Genomic DNA, 21,749 nt, shown 5'->3' with positions numbered 1-21,749 from the left:
CGGCCGCAGAAAAACTTCTGACTTGAGTTTCTCTGGCTGACCCACTGCTGGACTAAATGTCCGGTGCGTTACTGACAGGGAGACAAATAAAAAGCCCCAGTCTTTGAAACTGGTTTAGTAGTGATGGGGTTATTTACTATTTTCTTCTTTGTTTTATTTTATAACTATTTTGCACTAAAATGGTCTTGCAACAGTTTTTTTCTGTTTCTTTTTTATTCTGTTAAAAAGTTAAAACTATATGTAAAATTCAATCAAAAATACTTTGAATGAAGGGGGGGAAAACCCAGTTTATTAGGCTCAGAAGAAAATTCTTTCAGGACCTTATGGAGAAGCTCCGGGTCCCGCAGCCTGGAAACGCCCCGCCTGTCGCAGCAGTAAATCTCAGCCGTCATATTTTTTTTTTTTTTTTTTTTTTCTCTCTCTCTCTCTCTCTCTCTCTCTCTCTCTCTCTCTCTCTCTCTCTCTCTCTCTCTCTCTCTCTCTCTCTCTCTCTCTCTCTCTCTCCTCTCTCTCTCTCTCTCTCTCTCTCTCTCTCTCTCTCTCTCTCTCTCTCTCTCTCTCTCTCTCTCTCTCTCTCATCAGGTCCAGTCTGAGGCTGAGGTCTGTACTTTGACTGGGCCACTACTACAGTTTGCTGCTGATTGGTTAACCAAGTGCATGAGGCTCCTAAAAGCATCGGTTTTATTTGTTGTCATTTTGAGCTTTTGTATTTTGACTATTTTTAATCTTCAGTAAATAATGACCGTGTAGAATCTGTTGTGTACATTTATGCTTTTGGAGGATTTATGTCATTTTAACAATTCGGTAAGGATGAGAGAACATTTATTACTTACTTTTATTTGTATTAGAATAATTTTATCTAACAAAATTACAACGTGTGACATTTTTTTATTAATATTCACTCCTGAATTTTAAACTTTAAATTGTAAAAACAGTGGAAAGGAGAGACAGGAGTTTACCTTTCTACAGCAATTCATTGTTGGCTCAAATTACTGAATTCAAACAAAGTGTTATGTCAAAGCCTCTGATATCATGAAGCCTCTGAAACTGCTTTTAAAGCATGGAGTGGTTTCTTTATAGCTTCAATCAGTATGTTATGCAACAAAAAAGACGATTTTCTCAGAAATTGATTGTTTTGCTTATTTTTCTCTGTTTGTGCTTTGCCACATTATGACACCTCGTTGTTTCGACTTTCAGTTTCAGTCATTTTCTCTTTGATAATTTCTTTACGGTCTTTCTCCGCATATCTCACCAATTTTAGTTAATTCCTTGTGTTAGTTCTGTTGTTCTTAATGTCAGTGATTTTTTTTTACATTTATTTATTACACAGTATATGTTTCTGTTACCGTTTAATTTTTCTCTACATTCTTTTTTATTCTTATACTCTGCTTTTAAATTAGCTTCCCTTCCCAGCTGTCAGTCATCTCCACCATTTCCACATTAATTATTCTCCACTGGCTCCTTACGTCACTTCCGTCCTCTCCTTTGGTCCCTTTGTTCCCGCTGAGCGCCTACTTTCCTGGTTTTGTAAGTTTGCTGTTTGTTTAAATAAACTTTGATTAAATTCACTCGCAACTCCAGTCTACATGTTGGTCCTATACCACAAAATCGCACAATGTCAAAATATGAATCTCAAAAACGGACGTTTAGCAGTTATTTATTAGAGGACATGTTTATAGTTTTGTTTGGTTCTTCAGTACAAATGTATCTTACATTTTTTGAAACCTGTTTTTTTTTTTTTTTTTGAAAGGGACACTGAAGGGAAAAAAACAAAATAAAATAAACTTTATGGTGCGCACGAGCTAATTTGTCCTGCGGACCAAATCTGGTTCGCACGAGGAAGTTTATTTTCTCCTTCAGTGTTCCTTTAGGGACTCCGTAAAAGTCTAACATTGGAGGGGAGTAAAAATAGTTGTCGTACATTTATAACTCGTAACTTCCGCTGCCTTGTTTGGATAATTAAAGCTTCTACTACGTGTGGACGGTGGGGATAATCGGCTCCACGTGTTGCTATAGATTCAGACTGTCTGGTCTGTGTTGCCGCTCCGCTTCGTGACCCAGTTCATCTCTTACATAACTGAATCAAGATCAGACATACTCTTTAGGGGGGGTTCGCATCACCAAAGCAAAGAACCCACCCAACGCGTTGAAAGTGAGAGGTCTGACTTTGATCAGGGGTGATTTGTTTGACTCTCACAGCTGCAGTGCAGCGTCTTACACGGGAGCATCGCTGGAAATGAGAGTAATCAGAGCAGGCCTGCAAAATAATGGGAAGAGCACGAAACTGACAGCTTTCTAGCAGCCAGTCATTTACTCAAAGAGGACCAGTGTAGACGCTTGTTGTGCTCAATCCAAGCTTATTAGTGGAAAGTTAAGTGGAAGGAAAACGTGTACAGGTAGAAATGGGTACACAAATGGGTACAAATAAAAAAATGTGTGCGCCTTGCCACAGCTAACCACACGTGACCACGCTGCCTGATTTGATAAAGAAAAGATGCTCAATTGTGCTTTTTAAGGATTCACCTTAAGAGTTGTTTCATGTAGTTGAATTAAGTTTCTCAAACACGATTTAGGTTTGTTTAACATGAAAACTCAATAACTGTAATATTTACTTGGATAAACTTATTTTTGATTCACTTGTAACAAATTAAGTCAGTGTTTTAAGTTGGATCGCCTGTTCTCTTTTAAATATTTTTCAATAAATAGGCAAAATTCTGAACAATGTTCAGCCAAATAAAGATGTTTCACACACAATATTGTTCTCCGTGTCTAATTTTTATTTGCTGTAGCATGAACTCGGACAATGTTATCTTTAAATCCAAAGCAGCTCAATTAATAAATACAGTAAATGACAGCCATTTTGGGGGAGGGGGGAGAAAAGAAAAAGTCACATTTTATCATTATTTTCAATCATATGACGGGTGGGATGACTATGAATTGGGGGAAAAATGTAATTTGATGCAATTGACCAAAAGAACGTATATGGAAAAAATCTCCCATGTGCATTTGTACTGAACCCTCTTTACCCTGATGCCTCTAAATAAAACTATAGTGCAGCATTCTAAAGTCATCAAAAGATTTATGTGGGGGGGGAGAAAACAACCTAGGACATAAAATCCCAATTTGATACCTTGGAGACCGGAAGGTGCTTTGTTAGAAACATTTTGTTCAAAAGTGCAACGCAGAAGGGGGTTTGGGGTTTGGCAGCCTTTGTTGACGTCTCTGTTTCTAGTATTGGTGGAGAGGGGGGAAAAAAAACAAAAGAGGTAAAAGAAAAGAAATTGAGTTAAAAATGTCACTTCAGCTGTTTCTTCTCAGAAGCATAAACTCCAGCTTGAGATTTATGCGACCCCGGAGTGAAGCGCCGCACGTGGAAGTCAGATGGCTTTTAATTTACTGCAGTCGTTACGCGAAGCCACAGTCACCGCGGCTGCGCTGACGATCCGTGCTGCGGCGTCTAATTACAGAAGACCGCGGACATGTACGGACACTTTAAATGTTTATTTTTAACCCCCTGTGTGGCCTGTGAAATCAGCCGCGATCTAAAAATGCTGAGCTCAGTGTAGTTATTGTCGGGTTCTGTGCGTGCCCGGTTTTTTTTTTTGTTGTTTTTTTTTTTTTTTGATACGCTCCAGATACAAACGGGCGACAGAAACCAATGGCTCTATAATGGATAAAAATAAAACGTAAAAGAAGCTGTGTAATTACACGCGTAGCCGCGTACGACCGCGGCCCGCTGCGCATTAAGGGACTGGCTGGATATTCTGGCAGACGCAGAACGATTGTTGTGGATTCTTGGGAAACTGGAAGATGCGGTGACCTTGCAAAAGTATTGTCACGCTAAAGCCAAATTCTTATGTATTTTATTGGGTTTTCAAGTTTAATGCTTGTTTAATGCTCCCAAAATCCCAGATGTCTGCAGCCTTCGCAGTCCAGAGTCCGGATAAATGAAACTCGTTGAGAGCCGACAACTGATCAATTTTCATATCTTATACAGGAAATCTGCTGTAGAACTTTAGCAAAAAGATGACGTCTATATATTTTCTTCTGTTGGATGTTGATATTTCCGGAAGGAAGAAAAAAGATCTAAAAAAAAATATGTTACTGCTTCTTTTTGGTGTCGTTTTGTTGTTGAAATGTAACGCAACTATTCCATGAAAACGGGGCTTCAACTAAGAATTATTTTAATAATCGATTATTCAATTGATTCATCTGACAATTAATGGAGCATTCTGAAAATTTTTCATTTAAGAACTTAAGCCTTTTTTATATTAGAAATACACTTAATGCAAATAAACAATTCAATTTCTTCCTTCTTTTACATAAAAATAATCATTTTATTGCCTAAAATGCAGCAACATAGGATTTTATTTAGCATATGCTTAATCATGTGTGGCAAAGGATGCATCTGCAGCTAATAAACATTCTTCTAACATCAACATGTGAACCGGTAATAATGTTTGGATTAACCGATAAATAACTGAATAGCAAAAGGTACTCAGCTTTTAAGATTTTTTTGAAAATCTGAAATGTAAAATGTATATTTAGTTTGTGCAGTTTTGGCTTAATTACTGCTCTGACCGTGTTGTTCTTTGCTAAGCCTGTAAACTCCCGGTAACGATTAATCGATTACTAGCTCAGTTGATGATTATTTAGGAAATCGATTCATCAGAGCTAATTCGATTAATCATTTACCTGGTGGTTCTGGAGCTGCAGGTTCCTCTGCTCTGTGACAGACCGACACTTAGATAAAATCCAATCCAGTTTGCTGCATTCAAAAGTTATCCAAATAGTAAACACACATCACCTGCATCTCGTACACATTTGAGCACAACTTACTGAACACCTAAATCATTAGCTTAGCATAAACTCTCTGCAGTCTGAGGAAAAGGTGGAAGGTTGTGGCAGTTTAGAAGCTGAAATCTGCTAATTATGTGTCCTTTTGACCAATGGCAGAGAAGCAAATAAGCATATTTTTACAACATAAAAGCTTAAATATACAAAGTAGCGATGCGCTAACTTTTTATTTTTATTTTTTTCTACAGTGTTCCGGCATTTTTTGTGTGCTTGCTTCTCACCCAAGGCAACTTCTTTTGTACTTTGCTTTTGACGTTTGTCTTTGTTGCGTTGCTGAAGACGAGACGCTCCCTGTTGGATGCTTTTAGGTTTGGTCCCGTTGTCATGCGTGGATTACTCCTCTTCGAGGTGATCTTGTTTTCCCTCAGGTTCTCTGACAGCTTCTTACCGTTTAAACCGTCTGTGGCGGTCTGGGTCGCCTTCGGTTTCGCAGCCATCTTCTTTGTTGGTGGTTTCGTCTTCCTGTTCTTGTTTATCTCTTTCTCCTTTAGCTTTTTCTCTTTCTGCCACGATTTGTTCTTATTCTTGCTGACCGGCTTGGTGGGTGTTTTCCTGTCCGGCTTGGCGGCAGCGGCTTTGGTTGTGGTGCTGGCTGCAGTCGTGGTGGATCCGTGCCGACCGCTCATCGCCGGCGGTTTGGTGGCCGGTTTGTATTTTCTTAGTGGTGGTCTGGTCGGTTTCTTGTTGGTCTTCAGCACAGTCTCTGGAACGACACACATGCTAGCAGTGAGTATTTGTTTTTTAACAACTCTGCAGCCATATATTTTGTACCTTATAAAAATGGAACATTTGGCAATCGAAATCGGGTTGGGGAGTTTGAAATATTTGGCATTTCCCTTTTTAAACGTGTTTGATGTAAAAACGGGAGACCGCTTTTAATAGTTTTATAATGTACCTAATGTGGCTGTGCATCTTTGGTGTAAAAGGGAATGAAACAGAGAGAGTACGGTTTTCTAAAGACAAGTACATTATGACGATACTGCTCAAAAATTTATTTATGTGTTTAATTTTTTGTAAAAGTATATTTTGAATAACTCTTTAATATATTTTTTTTACTTAAGAAAAACTAAAGAAATGCTAGGCTAGCCTAATTCTGGTAATTTAAGTTATATAATTTTATCCACTAACTTTTTTTTTTTTCAAATAGAAACTGATTGAATTTGATGTTTAATTTATGAAAACTTACAATAATTTGTTCACATTGTCTTTTCTCCTGTCAGTCACATCATTTAAAAATCTTTATACCATTTGAATAGAAAAATTGGTTTCTGAATCGAATTGTGACCCTAAAAATTGGAATAAAATCGAATCAAGTGTTCACATTAAAGTTAATTTACTTTTATATCAGGATTGTTCGAATGTTTACTCTGTTTCACACAGGAAGATTATTGATGGCTCACCTCTTCCTAGCTTCATTTCCAGCGTGAAAAATCATCAGATTTAGTGTAAATGATCACCAAAAGCAAAGCTGACAACAGTTCAAATGGCTTTTGGATCAACCGCTGTCATGTTTTTCAGATTGGATTTGTTTTAAGAAAGACCAAGTCCACTTTGGTCTTGGCTCTTCTCAAACTGGCTGTCAATTTTAGCCTTTGGGACAAACTAATCTGTATTTATATGAAATGAAAATGCAAAGGCCGTCATCTGCTGCAAGACAGGAACTACTTAGAGCTGACCTTTGACACACACATAGTTACTTTTACTTCAGCTTCATATACGCGTCTTGTAAGTAGGTGTTACTGACGATCTAATTACAGAAAGGTGTAATTTACTAAAATATGTGTGTGAACCAGTATGGATGAGTCTTCAGACGAGGCATGTCCCAGCTGGTTATGGAGTCTTTTTTTTCTTTTTTAAAAAGCAACATTTTTATTCACTTAAGTTGATTTCAAGGTTTTGGACAAATTTGTCTTTCTTCAGCTCCAGGTATCTTTGGATTGGAAAGCCTCAGATGCAACAATCTGCTTTTAAATCACATGATGGTATATTTTTGTGTGTTATTCACTCTGTCATCTTAGTGCTCTGGGAGCTCAGTGCCATTTTTGATACGGTAAACCACAGTATTATTTTTATTTTTAAGACTTGGATCATGTTGTTTGTAATTAAGGGATCAACATTGCGATGGTTTTGAATCTCGTCTTGAGGCCATATCGTCAGAGTTCAACTGGTTGATGCGTAAGTGCTCGTCTCTCATGTGGCGTCCCTCAGGGCTAAATTGTTAGACGTGATCTTTTTGCCCTTTATAAGCTCCATCTTGGTTAAACTTCTCAGAAAGCACAGTTTCACATCTCATTAGAAAGCTGATGACATTCAGTGTTGATGAGCGTTTGACTTACGTTCACTGGGGACGAATGGAAACTTTTTCCCTTTCACCTTGACAGGCAGAGGTTTCTCCTTGCATTTCCCTGGAGGAGCTCTCCTGCAAAAGTTCACGAGTTAAACTCATTAAGTCGTCTTTTAGTAGTATAACTGCTATTTATAACATAAAAAAAACAAACTACATTTGATAATTTTTTTTTTCTTTTAGGTTGTTAAACTAAGCCATAAAACGCACACAACTCAGCTTAAAAAAGCTCGTTTGTTCTTCGACTGGCAGGAAGTGCAGGATTAGTACCCTCACTCTATTCTGAGACCCGACAGATGTTCCCTGGAGCAAAAGCACGCAACCTCTGTAATTTCTCCCTCCATCTATAGATGTGTACTATGTGCTATTTACGTAGTGTGTGTGCTTAAATTGCTCACTGTCGGCAGTGTACTCAGAGTTTTGAGATCAGGGCAAATTCCTCCACTCGCTCCTCTGTGTAAGTCTGTGAAACAATTATTTGAACCTGAATAATCTCAAACACAGCAAGGAGTAAAAAAAATGTTAGTGAACAATAAGGTTACACGCTTGTATCCAAACCTTATTTCTATCTATTTTTTTATCAGAGAAGCCTGAGATTGTGCTGATCCCAGAGACATCTGTGTTTCCTGACTCTGGCTGATCTGGAAAATAAGTTTTCCAAGGTTGCTTTTTATTGACCTTAGTTCTACTTTCAATATGATGATGCCACAAAACCTTTTAGAGAACCTGGGGTCACTTAGCATCAGCGTTTCTTTGTGTAGCTGGCTGTAAGGCTTCCGCATAGGCAAACCCCCAGACGGTACGTTTTGGGGAGAAAAAAAAAAACACCTTTAACGCAGCCATCATGATCACTGGGGTTCCGCAGGGCTGTGTTTTAAACCCCTCAATAGCGGTTTTCTCCATTGAACACGTAGTTGCGCAATCTGGCTCTAATGGAAACTGTTGGCTTTGTTGACCTTTGACTGCTACGCCAATTATGAGCTGAATTACATCATGAAACATAACAGCAGTGCGCCTCATCGGTAATAAGATGATGACGCAAACAGAGAGGAAGTTAACCGACTCAAAGCCTGGTGTGGCAACAATACCCCAACAAGAGATCACTGTTGACTTCAGGAGAATGTGAATGCCACAACAGCGAGTACGCTGGTGGTCTCCATCTTCACCACTTCCATACAGGAAGTCCATTCTAAGCACGCTGACCTGAGACGTCTCAGTCTGATTTGGTAGCCGCTCTACCGCCGAACAGAAGGCGCTTCAAAGAGTCGCTCCCATCTGTTCAACAACTACGTTATTTACATTGCCAGAGCAGATCTACCGAGTTTATAAAAGATCTCACTCACCCCACACTGTTAGACTGTCTGCCCTCTGGAAATGGTTACTGCAGCTGCACTGCAGAACAACTGGATTGAACAGGAGCTTCTTATTGTTGGTAGTGGCCATATGTGTTGGCACACACTGTCTTTTGTCTTATGTTGAGCTTTAAGAAATACAATTTCGTTCAACTCTGTCACATGGTACGAATGACAATAAAGTTCGCTAGCTCAATAACGTGCTAAAGTAAAAAGACCCAAAACTGATCAGGACTGAAAGATAATTACAAGTCAGATAAACTTGATAAAGGTGGGATTTGGTCGGGTTTTCTACTTCAAGAAAAACTGATCTGTTCAAGTCTGATCAAACACAAAACTGTTTAAAAAAAACCCCAAAAAAACAGATTTATCTTTTTTTTCATGCACTATTCCTGCAACAACCACCACTATCTTTACAGAACATACACCCAAAAATAAATAACAGCTTTTTATTTCTGCACCAATCTCTCCAGTGACTTTTGAACTGTCTTGCATTCAACTCACACCATTATAGTTTCAAGCATTATTCATTAAAATATGCCTCACTCTTTCCATCCTCATGTATATATGGATTTATCCAGTGGCTGACACAATGTGTAAATAACAGATTTTCTTCTTGAGTTTTTTTTTAATTATCCATGTAGGAAGTATAAATTTACACACTTTTTTTTATTTTTGTGATGATGCATTTTAGCCCTACGAGGAGGAAGGTGTTGCACTTCATTCAGAGTCGTTTTCCTTTTCTGCACAGCATATTTGAAATGACGAGGCGTGCCGGTGCTTTGCAGAGAGCCAGCTTTCCCAGAGTTAGTTTGGGAGAAATGGAGGAGAAATCCTAAAAGCTCCTGTGCAGAACTCCGACTGAACAGATGCTGGAAACGTGGCCGCGCTCAAACCTGTGTAAGGAGTTTACACCGGAAACTGCAGGAGCGAGCCAAATACATATATATTTATATTGAATATTTAGTCGCGATGACTGATTATGATTTTTCCCGGTATTTTCTTCGCACCCCTCAGAGAAAATAGTTTTTTTTTTTTGCTTTAATAAACTTTATGGAGTATTTTAAAGCATTGCAAATAGCGCTCCACATTCCTGAAGCATCACAACTGCAAGTTGCCAGTTTTTTTCCCCCCCAAGTCCAATACTGTCCAGATGTTTTTTTTTTTTTATCTTCTTTTTTTTTATTGATTTCAAGTTGGGACATTTACTTGAAAAGACTCGGTCATCAGAGCGAAAGAGGCCTCCAGAGGAAAGACGACCCCGTCTTGCCTGTCCTCTTCATAAGCCGATGCGAGGACTTCTGCATTTCTAGACTTGAATTTTGCACATAAAGTACATAAAGTAAGAATACTCGTGTTGATTACTTAATTAAACGCGCAAACTAAAGTTTGAGCATTTCGTTTGCAGCATCACATTGTGGAATCCTGCATGTTTGTTTTTCGTTTACACACATTTAAGTCAATCATGGAGGCTGGTGGTGACAGAGTAATGCTACTGGAGAGATGAACAGATCACATAAATGAAATATTATTTTACTTAACTGGACATTTTATGTCTGTACAAAGTGCCTACAAAATTTAATCACGTTGGATTTACATGAAGACTGAGGAGCAAAGTTGCGTTTTTGAGCTTTTACTCTATGTTCAACATTTAGACCTAGAGAATTGATCTTAATGTAAATAAAGGAAAGCAATATCTCAGTGTTACGCATGACACCCCAAGTCAAAACCAGGAACCAGAAGTGGAGAATAAAAAAATAATAAAAACCATAAATTCCTGAGAAAATAAGAAATATGTTAGCATAAGACACAAAGAAACCACCCTATGCTTTATGTAGCAGTTTTAGAGGTATAAAATGACAAACTTTGTGTTTGTGTTGACAGAGTGAACCTGAGCCGTTTCAGTGTGTTGGGGAAACCGGCAGCTGATTAACAAACCGGCTTTATTTGGCTATTTGCACACTTTACAGTTCTTGCTTTCAGCCAAAACGCTGCACGCTTGAAAGGAATACATGGCTACTTATCGGCGCCACAACATCTGAAGAAGACAGATGGTGAGATGGAGAACATCCACAATTCTGACTGTGAATGCTACAAGAGAAGAAAAGAAGATTCTGTCCAGATCTAAATCCAATCGGATATTTACAGCAGACATTAAAAGGAACAAAAAAAGTCCTTGACAAGACTCTGTCCTGCGAAGTGCATCCATCAGCTTGGTGTGTTGGAACCTGACTGATTGTTTCTCCAGATTGAAATCGAAGACTCAAAGAACTCTGGGTCATAAAAGCCAGAAGGGGAGCAGCAAAGGAGTCATGTGATCCGTTTCCATGGATGATGGATAACTTCTCTGAACTTTGAGTTGTATAGCCTCTACTTGATTTGTTCTTTATGAATGGTTCTTACAAAGCGAGAAAGTCAGACTCCAGCTAATGGGCTTGGTGTCATATCTGAAGTATTTTATTGCACAGTCTCTCTTTCGCTACGAAGTCACAAATCTGGCAAAATGTCCTCCAGCAGCACTGAGTATCGTTGATGCGGTAAAAGAAACATTGTTTGAGTAACTTAAGTAGCGTGTCTTGATAAGTACCACTTTAAATATTTAACATTGAATTCAACTTTTAACAACCAAATTGGAAATTTGCACAAAAAGAAAAACAAATTTAAATTTGTTTCAAAAGTAAAACAAAAAAAGAAAATTTCGAAACTCAAATTTTTTGTCGTTTTTTTTTTTGGGTTAGCAAACTTTCGACTTTTCAAATTAAAAACTTTCTGAAATTTTTTCTAGACAATTTCCGAGATTAGCCTCAGAATTATTAGATTTTTTTTTGGAGCAAATTTTTGACTATTAAAACTTTCTTGATTTTTCTAGAAAATTTCCAATTAAACTAGGCAGAAATTTTCTCATCTTTCTTCTTTTTTTTTCTATCTACAATGTCCTTAATACACCGCCATTGTATTCTGTAATGCGACGTGTAATGAATAATAATCTAAAAAGGTCTGTGCGTGATGCCGTACCTGGACGGGTCCATGAATTTAAACACCGTTCCAGTCGGGGACATGGCACTGGGGTACGAAGTGGCCAGAAAATACAGCTCCCCTGACAGGAAATCATAAACAGATGGTCGAATGGAGGACGAAGTGTTGGAACTCGTAATGAGGAACTGAGCAAAGCCAACCTGCTTCATCTTCAGCAAAGGAGATGATGAATTTGTGGTGATGATTGATGAGTCCAGGGAAGGAGCAGGTTGTTGTACTACCCATGCATATGCTCTTCTCTTTCCAGGTCCCTGCTGCTTTGTTTTCCTCCAATGCCATGAGCCGACTAAATGAACGAAAGGAAAAAGAAAAGTCACAGATTTTACTGGGAAGTGTATTCTGAGTCTATATTCCTTCTCTTAAGGAGCAAAAAGCCTTTATTTTTAGTCTGAATTTGGCTCAGACTAACACAATCTTACCCAGTCATGAAGTCTCCAAAAATGTACAGGCCATTCAGATTTGGTGATTCACATCCTCTGTACACATACCCCCCCGTCACAGACTTCCCAACATGATGGCTATATGCAAATATGGGGAGGATGTCATCTGTTGTGGCAGAGAAACGCACGTCAGACTTTACTAAAAATCTAGCGGATGGGAAAACTCTTCCGCCAGAAACGGCAGGTGATGAAAGTGTCGGAAAATGTCTCCTAGTTTCCACTTTTAACGGGAACAGGAAGGAGTTACTTACTCAGAGAGGCGTTCTGGCACAGCTTGATGTCGTAGCACTCAAAGCCCTCCTTCGCCCTCCATCCGTAGTTCCCCCCTTTGACGATGATGTCGACTTCCTCGTAGCGGTTTTGACCGACGTCTCCGCAGAAGATCCGGCCGCGACCGTAGCCGCTCACCGGGTCGCCGCGGTCCACCGAGCATCGCCACATGTTCCGTACGCCGTACGCAAACACCTCCGGTCGAGCATCTGGGTCTCTGGAGAACGGATTGTCAGGTGGGATCCGGTACGGTTTTCCGACTGGGTCGCTTCCATCCACATCGATGCGCAGCACTTTGCCCAACAGAGCACTCCTGAGTAACCAGATTAAAAAAAAGGAGGGACGCACAATATTGAATTTTTCGTCGATATCCGATATGCTAAAACTCATTTGGCCGATAACCGATATCAATACCAATATTTTTTTCCCTACACTTACTAAAACTACATAACTTTCTCTACTGTGGAGTTAAAATACTGCATTACTTGCTGCCAAATGCAAATGCTAAAAACGGAGGCTGAAAATGATGCAACACTTTCAACTTTCATTATGTTTAATGTCAAATTTATTCATATTTACAGTTCAGGCAGGTACAGCGCTCATGATTCTGGAAAACTTTCCATAAATCAATGACAAACGAACGGAGGAATGTATAAGAACATTCTAGATAAGAAGCTGAAGATGAATAGAGTGTGTATGTCTGTGCGGGCCAGCGATGTTTCAAACATCAAGGAATCTCTTCATTTGGTTTCAGAGAAACTCCAGCTGCCAGAACGGCCTAGTCTGACACCGAACTCCCATCCAATTGAAAAATGGAAAGATCATAGTTCACAGAAAAGACCCAAAGATTGCCAACATCTGGAGTGAGTTTTATTTCTACAGCACCATTAGACATTTAAACTGAGAAAAATTATCAATGCTTATCTGACCCAATGCACATATAATATCCATCGTTTGTATTGGATTTATTGTTACCAATCGTGGCTAACGTTTGGTCTGTCGCAGCTCTTCCATCTGGGGAAGCCGATTGGATGCCTCCCCCTAATGAGGTCGTCCTTCCACCTCATTTTGGGGTAGTTACCCGTGACCTCTCTAGCGTCTTCCTCAGTCTTTATGACTGTTTGTTCTCTAAAGTTCTCCAACAACATCAGTGAGGATTTGCCCTGATTTACACCCTAGATGGATTCGATTTTGATGTGTGAAACCTGATATCTGAAAAAGAAATGGATGCTGTTGGGATTTGACACGCTAAGTGAACCTGACTCAAGGTTTTCATCACTTTTTGTCACAACAAAAGACGACATTTTATTGCTCTTTCAGACCATATATCTGCTTTCTATAAAAACTAAGCTCCTTATTCGTCAGACTGTCAGTTCCTGAAATCGCCGGATATAAATTCCAGATTCATATCTGGAATTATAAAAAATTATAAAACTCGTAGGATTAATAATGGCCAGCTGTGTAAATCTAAGACAGGTGGCAGATTTTATGCATTATCACAAGCATCATTTTCATTCTTCTTTAAAGCCTTTCAAAATCAAAATCAGACAGGATGCACTGTTGGTTATTCCAGGTATGTCAGAACAATTTGAAACAGTAACAAAGATAGAGTAACACATTCTGTGTGAAACTAATTGGTCTCCTTCACACTGCAGTATAAACCTGGGTTGATAAAAGGAGGCTGATCTTCCAGTTCTCCAGCTCGGATTGTTAAGGGATTTGGTATTTATTTGTATCTTACTTCTTTTGTTTTAATAAAAACTTCACAATAAACATTCTAATTTTTTAAAAACCTTTAGAAAAGAAGTGATATCAATAACAGACCTGTGCCTACTTTGTATTTATGGATTATTCACGTAAATGTAGAACAAAGTAGCTTGTTTTTCTCTAACATATAGAAGTTAAGCTTGAATAATCGGTTCTAAGTCTCCGTTTTCTGTTTCGAGGGACTAAATGTATGTTTTAAGGACGGACAACTTTTTCCACATGATTGGATATGAAATGGAGCTGTGACCTTGTGTTGACATTTGTTGTGAACTTGTACTAAATGAACAACAGTGATTTGATTGTGTGTCTACATGTTCTCCCAAGCGTGAAGCGATCCGCAGGCTCCCACCTGTTCTGTGCGTTGCCGTACTTCCCAAATGGATCCCCGGCTTTCCCACCGTCTCCTGTGAAGATGTACAGGTAGCCGTCTTGACCAAACAGCAGCTGACCCCCGTTGTGATTTGCAGCCGGCTCCTCAATTTCTAAAATAACTCTGCGTATGAGAAAAGGATGAAGTTCATCATAATCACGCACACTAAGGAGCCAAAGAAGTTCATGTTTATGCCTCCAGATCGTGATTGTTAGTGAGCAGAAAACCACTGTTAGATTACAAGACCAAGACCAGCGCCCCGCACTACATGATACGATAAAATGTGAAATATGATCAAAATTGCTTCTCAAAATTGATCTAAAAAATCCATATTCCCATAAAAACACCCATAAAGAGTAACAGAAACCCCTAATTGCTTGGATTTTAATCAGTGCGTTTTGCATCCACTGAAAACAAAGATGTTAACAAATAAACTGGACAGTATGCTGTACGCTTAGTGATATTTTCACAGTTGCGGTCTTGACTGGTCTTGTAATAAAATGCCGAGTCCTCAGCGCCGGAGACCGAGACAAGACCGAGACCAAATGAAATGCGGTCGAGTCCGAGGCGAGACTGAGACCATCAAAAAATGGTCTCGAGACCAAGACCAATCTCGAGTACTACAACACTGGTAACTGTTGCCTGCAGTTGTTCTAAAAATTTTGTATATATTAAATGTAACTTTTAAAAAATTTGACTTTGTAAATTAAGGCCTTGAAATTGGGCCTCTGTCTCTTTAAAAACTCCACCTTTTTCTGAAACTGCCTTCAGGAAGTCTTCACATCATGGCTCCTTTATTAACTTTTTTAACAACATTTTTTTTTACTTTCTTTTTTTTTTTTTTTTTTTTTTTTACCAGCGTTGCTCTGAGAAGTAGCTCACATAATGAGCTCAGCAGATGCTCGGTTCCACCAGGTGTTTGCTCAGATGACAGCTCTGATTGTTGCGTCCTCTAAATCCTGTCGGATTATAAAATACTTCTCAATATACGAGTGTCATTTTCCGTCGTCTCTGCAACTTTGAGGTGCATTATTATGCACCTTTGTTGATCTGTTAAATGGCAAAATGCGGGGAAAAAAAGTTCAAGGGAGAATACATTTTTTTACAAACTGCTGTAAAATCCTGCCAGGAGTTTATATTGCAACTCATGCTAACACATCAAAACACCTTTAAAACCGTAGCTGAAAAAAGAGAGAAAGTAATTATTGAAGTGTTTCTGATTATAATTAGTCTTATATTGAAAAGAGTTTTCAGAAAATGCTCTGCAGAAGTGATGTGACATGGATTGGTGAGGGGACACTCCTACTAAAACGCAGCATAAACACTTTAAATCCAAGTAGCTACGTGTGATTTGCTGGAAAACACAGAATGCTCTGCAGCGAGTTAAGCCTGCACGCCAGCCAGGTGGTAACGGAGAAATATTTCTTCATGAAATATGACCCGCAGGCGAGCTTTCATCCAAGATTTACTCCTGCTTCTTTCATGTCCGGGGCGTAACTTAACTCTAATGCCCTATTTGCTGACAGATGCCTGAGGCGTTAGAATGTTGCATCACCCAAATAACTGCAATAAATAAATAAATAAATAAAATAGTTCTCATGTTTAAATATTAGTTAATGACATCTTAGATTTCTTTGGCATTTGTTAAGTTTCGGGGGATTCTGCCCCAGAGAAACTGCCCCCGCCTCAACGGGACGTCAACAATAAATCATAAAACACGTCAGTGCAAGCTTTTGGAGCTTTTACAACATATTGTTATATTGTATGCACTTATACACAATAGCACATTTTGCTGGAGGTTAAATTGGCCCAATAATTGTTGCGATAAACGATAACATTGTTGCTTTGAAACCATTTCAAAGTATTATATTGATAACGGCATAACGCAAGCTGTCTCTATGAAAGACCAATAAACTTTAATTTTGTAAAGAGGCAAAAGAAAACACACCAACCAAAGAACTATAAATAAAATGTTAATAAAAACCACTTAAACTAAGCCTGTCACAATACCCAATCAGTCAATCAGTCAAATGATAAATTAAAAGGAGCTTGATAATTTCCATTTTGATGATCAATATTTTTTGAAGGGCATTTGGTTTAGGTTGTAAGTGGTTTTTATTTCAATTTTATTAATCCTTAAAATATCTTCCAGTTCCAGTGAAGTGCTCTGTACAAAATTAAAGTTTACTTGTTTACTTTGAAACTTGCATTATCGTGAAGTCATCAATATAGAAATTAAAAATGGTCTTGAAACAACAATATTATCAACAACAATATTATTGTTTATCGCAATAATTATTGGGACAATTTATTGTCCAGCTCAGTTTCTTATCTTAACAGGCCTACACAACCTAAACCAAATGTATTATGAGGTCTCTGTAAACAAAATTGCCTTTCAAAATATTACTAATCATCAGAATGGAAATCATCGCTTTCCTTTTAATTGTTCATGTGATTAGTTGATGAATTGTTTAACTATATATCGGAATCGCATCAGAGGCCAAACTTTATCGCCTTACCTCTCCGAGTAAGGATCGGCGACGTTCATGTCGCCGGCGGACACTTTCATCTCGCTGATTCGGATTTTGTCCACCTTGCCGTAGAACTGGATGGAGTAGTAGATGAAGAAGCGGCCGTTGCGCCGGTACTTGGGGTGGAAGGCCATGCCCAGGAAGCCCCTCTCGTCCCCCAGCCAGGGAGTGGTCAGCACCTCCCCGCTCATGTCTAGGAAGGGCCGCTCCAGCCGGCTGCCGTCGCGCAGGTACACCCAAACAAAGCCCAGCTGTTCGGCGATGAACATCCTGTGCGTGTCGTCGCCGCTGTGCAGCATCAGCACGGGATTCCTCAGGCTGTTGGCCACCTCTGTCAGGCACACCTGGAGACACCCTTTGGGGTCCTCCACCACTTGCCCCAGGTTGCTGTTGAGGTCGGTGCTCTTCAGGACCCTGGGGTAGCAGTAGTCTTGGTCGGAGAGGTCGACGAGGCTGCAGAAGGTGGCCATGTCCCGTCCGGACGTGTCCAGCAGCAGCTGGTTGTCGGTCAGATATCGGAGTACGTGGCGGCACTTGCTGTGAAACTCGGAGCAGTAGCCGAAGCAGAGTCCCGGCAGGTCTCTGACCGGAGTGTAGGGGTCTTCCGCGTCGTACAGGTGGGCAGCGTAAGGAGAACACTCCTGGTGATTCATCGGAAGATGTTTTAGGAAATGACGAGATGACGACAACAACAACAAAATATGTCGAATGAATCACACAACACGATGCACTGAAAATGTCAAAAGACTCCCTTTAAGCTTTTATTCGGGGTTGAGGTCAAATAAGTAAAACATAAACGTCTCCAAAGAGTTAGTTACAGTTCTAAATAAACTAATTATCAGTGTGGATGATGTGTTAATTTAGAGTTCTTAAAGGGGCTGTATCATGTATTTTCCAGGCACATAGTGCCGTTTTATAGTACAATCAAGAAATCGTCACCTTCAGTTCTAAAAATGCTTTATATATCAATGACTTAAAAGAAATTTGACTTTGCCTTGAAATTGAACCTCTGTCTCTTTAAGAAACTCCTGCTCCTAGCTCAGGTGTGACGTCATTCCTAACTCCAGAAAAATCGAGCGCGCTACCAAAACCAGTTTCAATGTTTTTGTATTTTAGACTCTTGTATTTCTCTTGTATTTTAGACTTTGTGAAGCCATTTGTGATGCAATTTTCACTGAAAAGTGCTTTATAGATATATTTAGTGACTTTCTTGACACCCTGCTGAGTTCAGGTTGATATGACGTAAAGTTCATGAACGCTGAGGCTACTGCTAGTGTGTAACACACCTGCTGTCATTAGCGTCATTTGTAACTAGCTTACACCGTATCACTGTTATTATAGCTATTGATTTTAACCATACAGGAGAAGCAAACTAAAAATAAAATAAAATATTTGGATTTTGATATGTAGAGTGGTTTTTAAGTGTTTATGTTAACCATTTTAAAATAACATCAGCTCATAAACACCAAATTTACATTAAAAAGTAAATAAAAACTAGCTAAAAAATAATATAGAAATCCTTTTTCCATAGCATTTAAGTTTTGTTATTCAATGTTATCCAAAATGTATGTTGTTTTTTTTTCTTTTTATCATGCTAGATTTTTTACTCTTGTACGCCCCCTGATGGTGTGGAGGGCCTAAGGAGTCACTTACCTCGCATTGCCTTGGGCCAGCTCTGCATCAGCACCACCAGCTCCAGAGCACCCTCAGCATGATGCTGCCCCCACTATGTCTGACATCCTGACTGATTCAAACATACTCCTGATCATTGTGGTGCAGTAGTTTAATTTGCGTTAATCTGACTACAAAGCTTTCCTGCTGACAGCTTTTGGCTCGTCCACACAGCCAGGCTGTGGGTTTCAGTTGCGCCTGAAGGTGAAAATTATAGAGCGGGCACTTCTTTGGTGGTCAGGGCCTTCTCAGTTAAACTCTCTTCGCTGTGGACGGCGGTCCAGTTAATGCTGGATTTGTTCTTAAAACATCACAACAAATTTCCTGTAATCTGACTGTGAAGGTTTGGGTCCGAAGGGTGGGACTTTGAGCCAGTTGAAGGTTTTTTTTTTTCCAAACAGACGATAATCCCAAATACATACTGCTTTATTTTTTATTCTTCCTTTGGAATGGATAAAGGAGGCAACATAAAAAATCTGGAACACCCTCCCCAACATAAACGCTGTTCAAAATTTATGGACTACAGTTTAAAGCCTTTTCTGTGGTGGGAAGCCAGCCAGTTTAAAGGAGCTCTATCAGTTCTGTCAAGAAGAATGGTTGAAAATACAGGGAGGAACTTCAAATCTACAAAAACCAGTGATTTACGTGCAACTAGCTAATCCACACTGCAAATCCTCAGAGGTTAATATCTCAAGTAACCTTTCAGCAAGAGCTTGTTTTAAGTCAATAATTGCTTAATGTTGATGATAAAGTTCTTCTTCCATTGGAAAATTATTTCACTTATGACATGGGAAAAATGTTGTGATAAGTGAAATAATCTACGAATGGAACTAGAACTTTTTCATCAATATTAAGGAATTATTCAAATAAGCTCATATCTCTTGATGAAAAGTTACTTGTAAGTTAGTTTTTCTTATTTAAAATGCACTAAGATATTTGCACTAGAAACTAAACTAAAAATATCTGGTAAGATTTTGTGTTTTTGCAGTGCAAACATCAAAGGATCAGTATATGCTTGTATGTTTCATTTTGACTGTATTGAGCTTGAAATTTCAAACTTATTTTTAACAGTCAGATTTTTTTGTACGTTGTACAAAAAAGAAAACACCTTCAATGCATCTTTAAAAGCCAAACATGACTTCAACACAGTGATGATGAATGCGCAACCTTGTGTCAAAATTTCACGCTTATGTTGCATTTTCACATACTTTTGCGGTTCATCCTCTTGACTCACCAGCTTATGCATTATGCACGGCGTCAACAATTAATTATTCACCTTCACCTTCGAGGTCATGCTGTGAAATTCCGCCAGAATATTAAATCCGAATCCATCACAGCGTCGTTTGAAAGCGAAATCACCGCAGCTGTGGAGGTGGTGTACAGCAGGCTCACCTGGCACATGATCTCCTTCAGCATGTCCTCGCACAAGTCGTAGCCCGCCGTCTCCAGCTGCTCGATCACGTCCCAGTATCTCTCCGCGATCACGTTGTCCGTCCTCTGGTCGCAGCAGCCGAACTGCTCGTACTGGGAGCAGAACTCCAGGTGCCACTGCGGCTTGAAAGGGGGCTCGAAGTCCAGGCACTGAGGGTGAGCTGATGCCGGCTGGATGGCGGCAGACAATATCACTGAGATGATGATGATGGTGAAGATGATGATGTTGATGAAGATGATCTCTGGTGCGCCGCGTGCCTGCTTTGGGGAAGCACGCGCCGCCGCTGCCTCCGTGCGTAAAAGCGCGCAAACGGCACGGCTCGGTCGGAGAGCATCCCTCTGCTTCCTCGTCATCGTTACCGTCTGACTCCCTGAGGCTCCTTTACCATTGGCTGCCAGTTTATATAGGCGGCCGAACTCGCGCGGTCGTGCACGTGCGAGCACACGCGCTCTCAAAAGAATGCACACAACTTCTTGTGGCAGTTTTTTTTTTTTAAACTTCAATTACGTTTCCAGCCAGGCTTATTAGTAGTTCAATTAGCAGAAAACAAAAGTGAACAAATAAAATTAATGATATTTTAATGTTATTCCAAACTTATTTGTGTGGTTTCTGCACCGCAGCAAAAGTTGGCAAAGCTTTTACCCATAATTGCCCAGAAGGGGGCCAAGAACACACGCACGCACGCACGCACGCACGCACGCACACACACACACACACACACACACACACACACACACACGCGCGCGCGTGGTGTCGAGGCATGCACACACAAAAAAGGGTCAAAGCAACACAAACTGTAATTATGTCGCAAAGCGCCTCCGGGCAGAGCTGGATGCCCGCACAATGTATAAACTGTTCCAGCATGTCAGGAGGTATTTGAATATAAAGTCTAGTCAGGTGTGGATTACACAGTTTTGAGCTGCTTCCAAGAAAAAATACTGCTGATAGAAAATGTAGGAGCAGTGACAGACCATGCAAGAAAGAAAGAAAAAAAGGCCCACCTTGGTGATTGATAGATATAAACAGATAAGTGGTTATGAAGCTTCATCTGGCTTAAACTGTCTTCCATATGTAAGCTGTGTTCCCCTTTGGTTCTTATGGACATGAAAATACACTGTAAAAACACTAAATCCACCATCACGCCGTTTTTAAACTCAATCCCACAGAAAGTTTCTAGTCAGAACTAAAAAAAGGTTTTTGATTACAGAGCGACCAACAAAAACCTCGTCTCTGTTAACTGCAAAAGCACAAAATCGTACCAGGTGTTTCTGGTCCAGTTTCTAGTGCAAATATCATGAAATAAGACAAATTGAACTTCCAAGAAACTTTTCAGAAAGAAGTAGAGGCTTGTTTTAAGTTGATAATCTAGTTCTAGTTCCACTGGCAGATTATTTCATTTATAATATAGGAAATATGGTTTTGTTGTCAGTGAAATAATCTGTCAATGGAACAAGCACTTTATCATCAATTTTGAGGAATTATTGACTTAAAAGATCATAAATCATGCTGAAAAGTTACCTGTGAACTAGTTTTTCTTTTTTCAAGTGTACTAAGATGTTAGTATTAAACATTAAACCTAAAATACTTGGTAAGACCTTTTGATGCCTGCAGCTGTTTTTTTTTTTTTTTTTTAATGCCTGCAGCTTGTGGTGCCCTCCTGTGGTGGGGCCACTCTGGGC

General features: G+C 39.6%; 1 protein-coding gene across 1 annotated transcript; it reads right to left on the bottom strand.

The window, feature by feature from the left end:
- Positions 1-2,756: 2,756 nt before the first annotated feature.
- hhipl2 (HHIP-like 2) lies at positions 2,757-20,515 on the bottom strand. The gene is made up of 9 exons (XM_008398854.3): positions 20,031-20,515; positions 16,956-17,608; positions 14,416-14,559; positions 12,281-12,612; positions 12,009-12,135; positions 11,730-11,875; positions 11,569-11,650; positions 7,194-7,276; positions 2,757-5,560 (listed from the first exon to the last, which is right to left on the bottom strand). Exons 1-9 carry the CDS (start codon positions 20,421-20,423, stop codon positions 5,040-5,042), a joined length of 2,481 nt encoding a protein of 826 aa, XP_008397076.2. The 5' UTR covers positions 20,424-20,515; the 3' UTR covers positions 2,757-5,039.
- Between the last annotated feature and the right edge of the window lie 1,234 nt (positions 20,516-21,749).

Source organism: Poecilia reticulata, chromosome 22, assembly GCF_904066995.2.
Source record: "Poecilia reticulata chromosome 22, P_reticulata-male-v2, whole genome shotgun sequence".
Classification (NCBI taxonomy): Eukaryota; Metazoa; Chordata; class Actinopteri; order Cyprinodontiformes; family Poeciliidae; genus Poecilia; species Poecilia reticulata.
The sequence above is the reverse complement of the archived record's forward strand: the minus strand, read 5'-3'. Positions and strand labels throughout refer to the sequence as shown.

Bases quoted from the DNA above. Each gene is read 5' to 3' on its own strand.
- hhipl2 (XM_008398854.3), bottom strand. From the start codon at position 20,423: ATGACGAGGAAGCAGAGGGATGCTCTCCGACCGAGCCGTGCCGTTTGC. The intron at 12,613-14,415 runs GTGGGAGCCTGC...CTGGTTACTCAG, and splicing joins TACGGCAACGCACAGAACAG to GAGTGCTCTGTTGGGCAAAG. The intron at 12,136-12,280 runs GTAAGTAACTCC...CTGCCACAACAG, and splicing joins GTGCCAGAACGCCTCTCTGA to ATGACATCCTCCCCATATTT.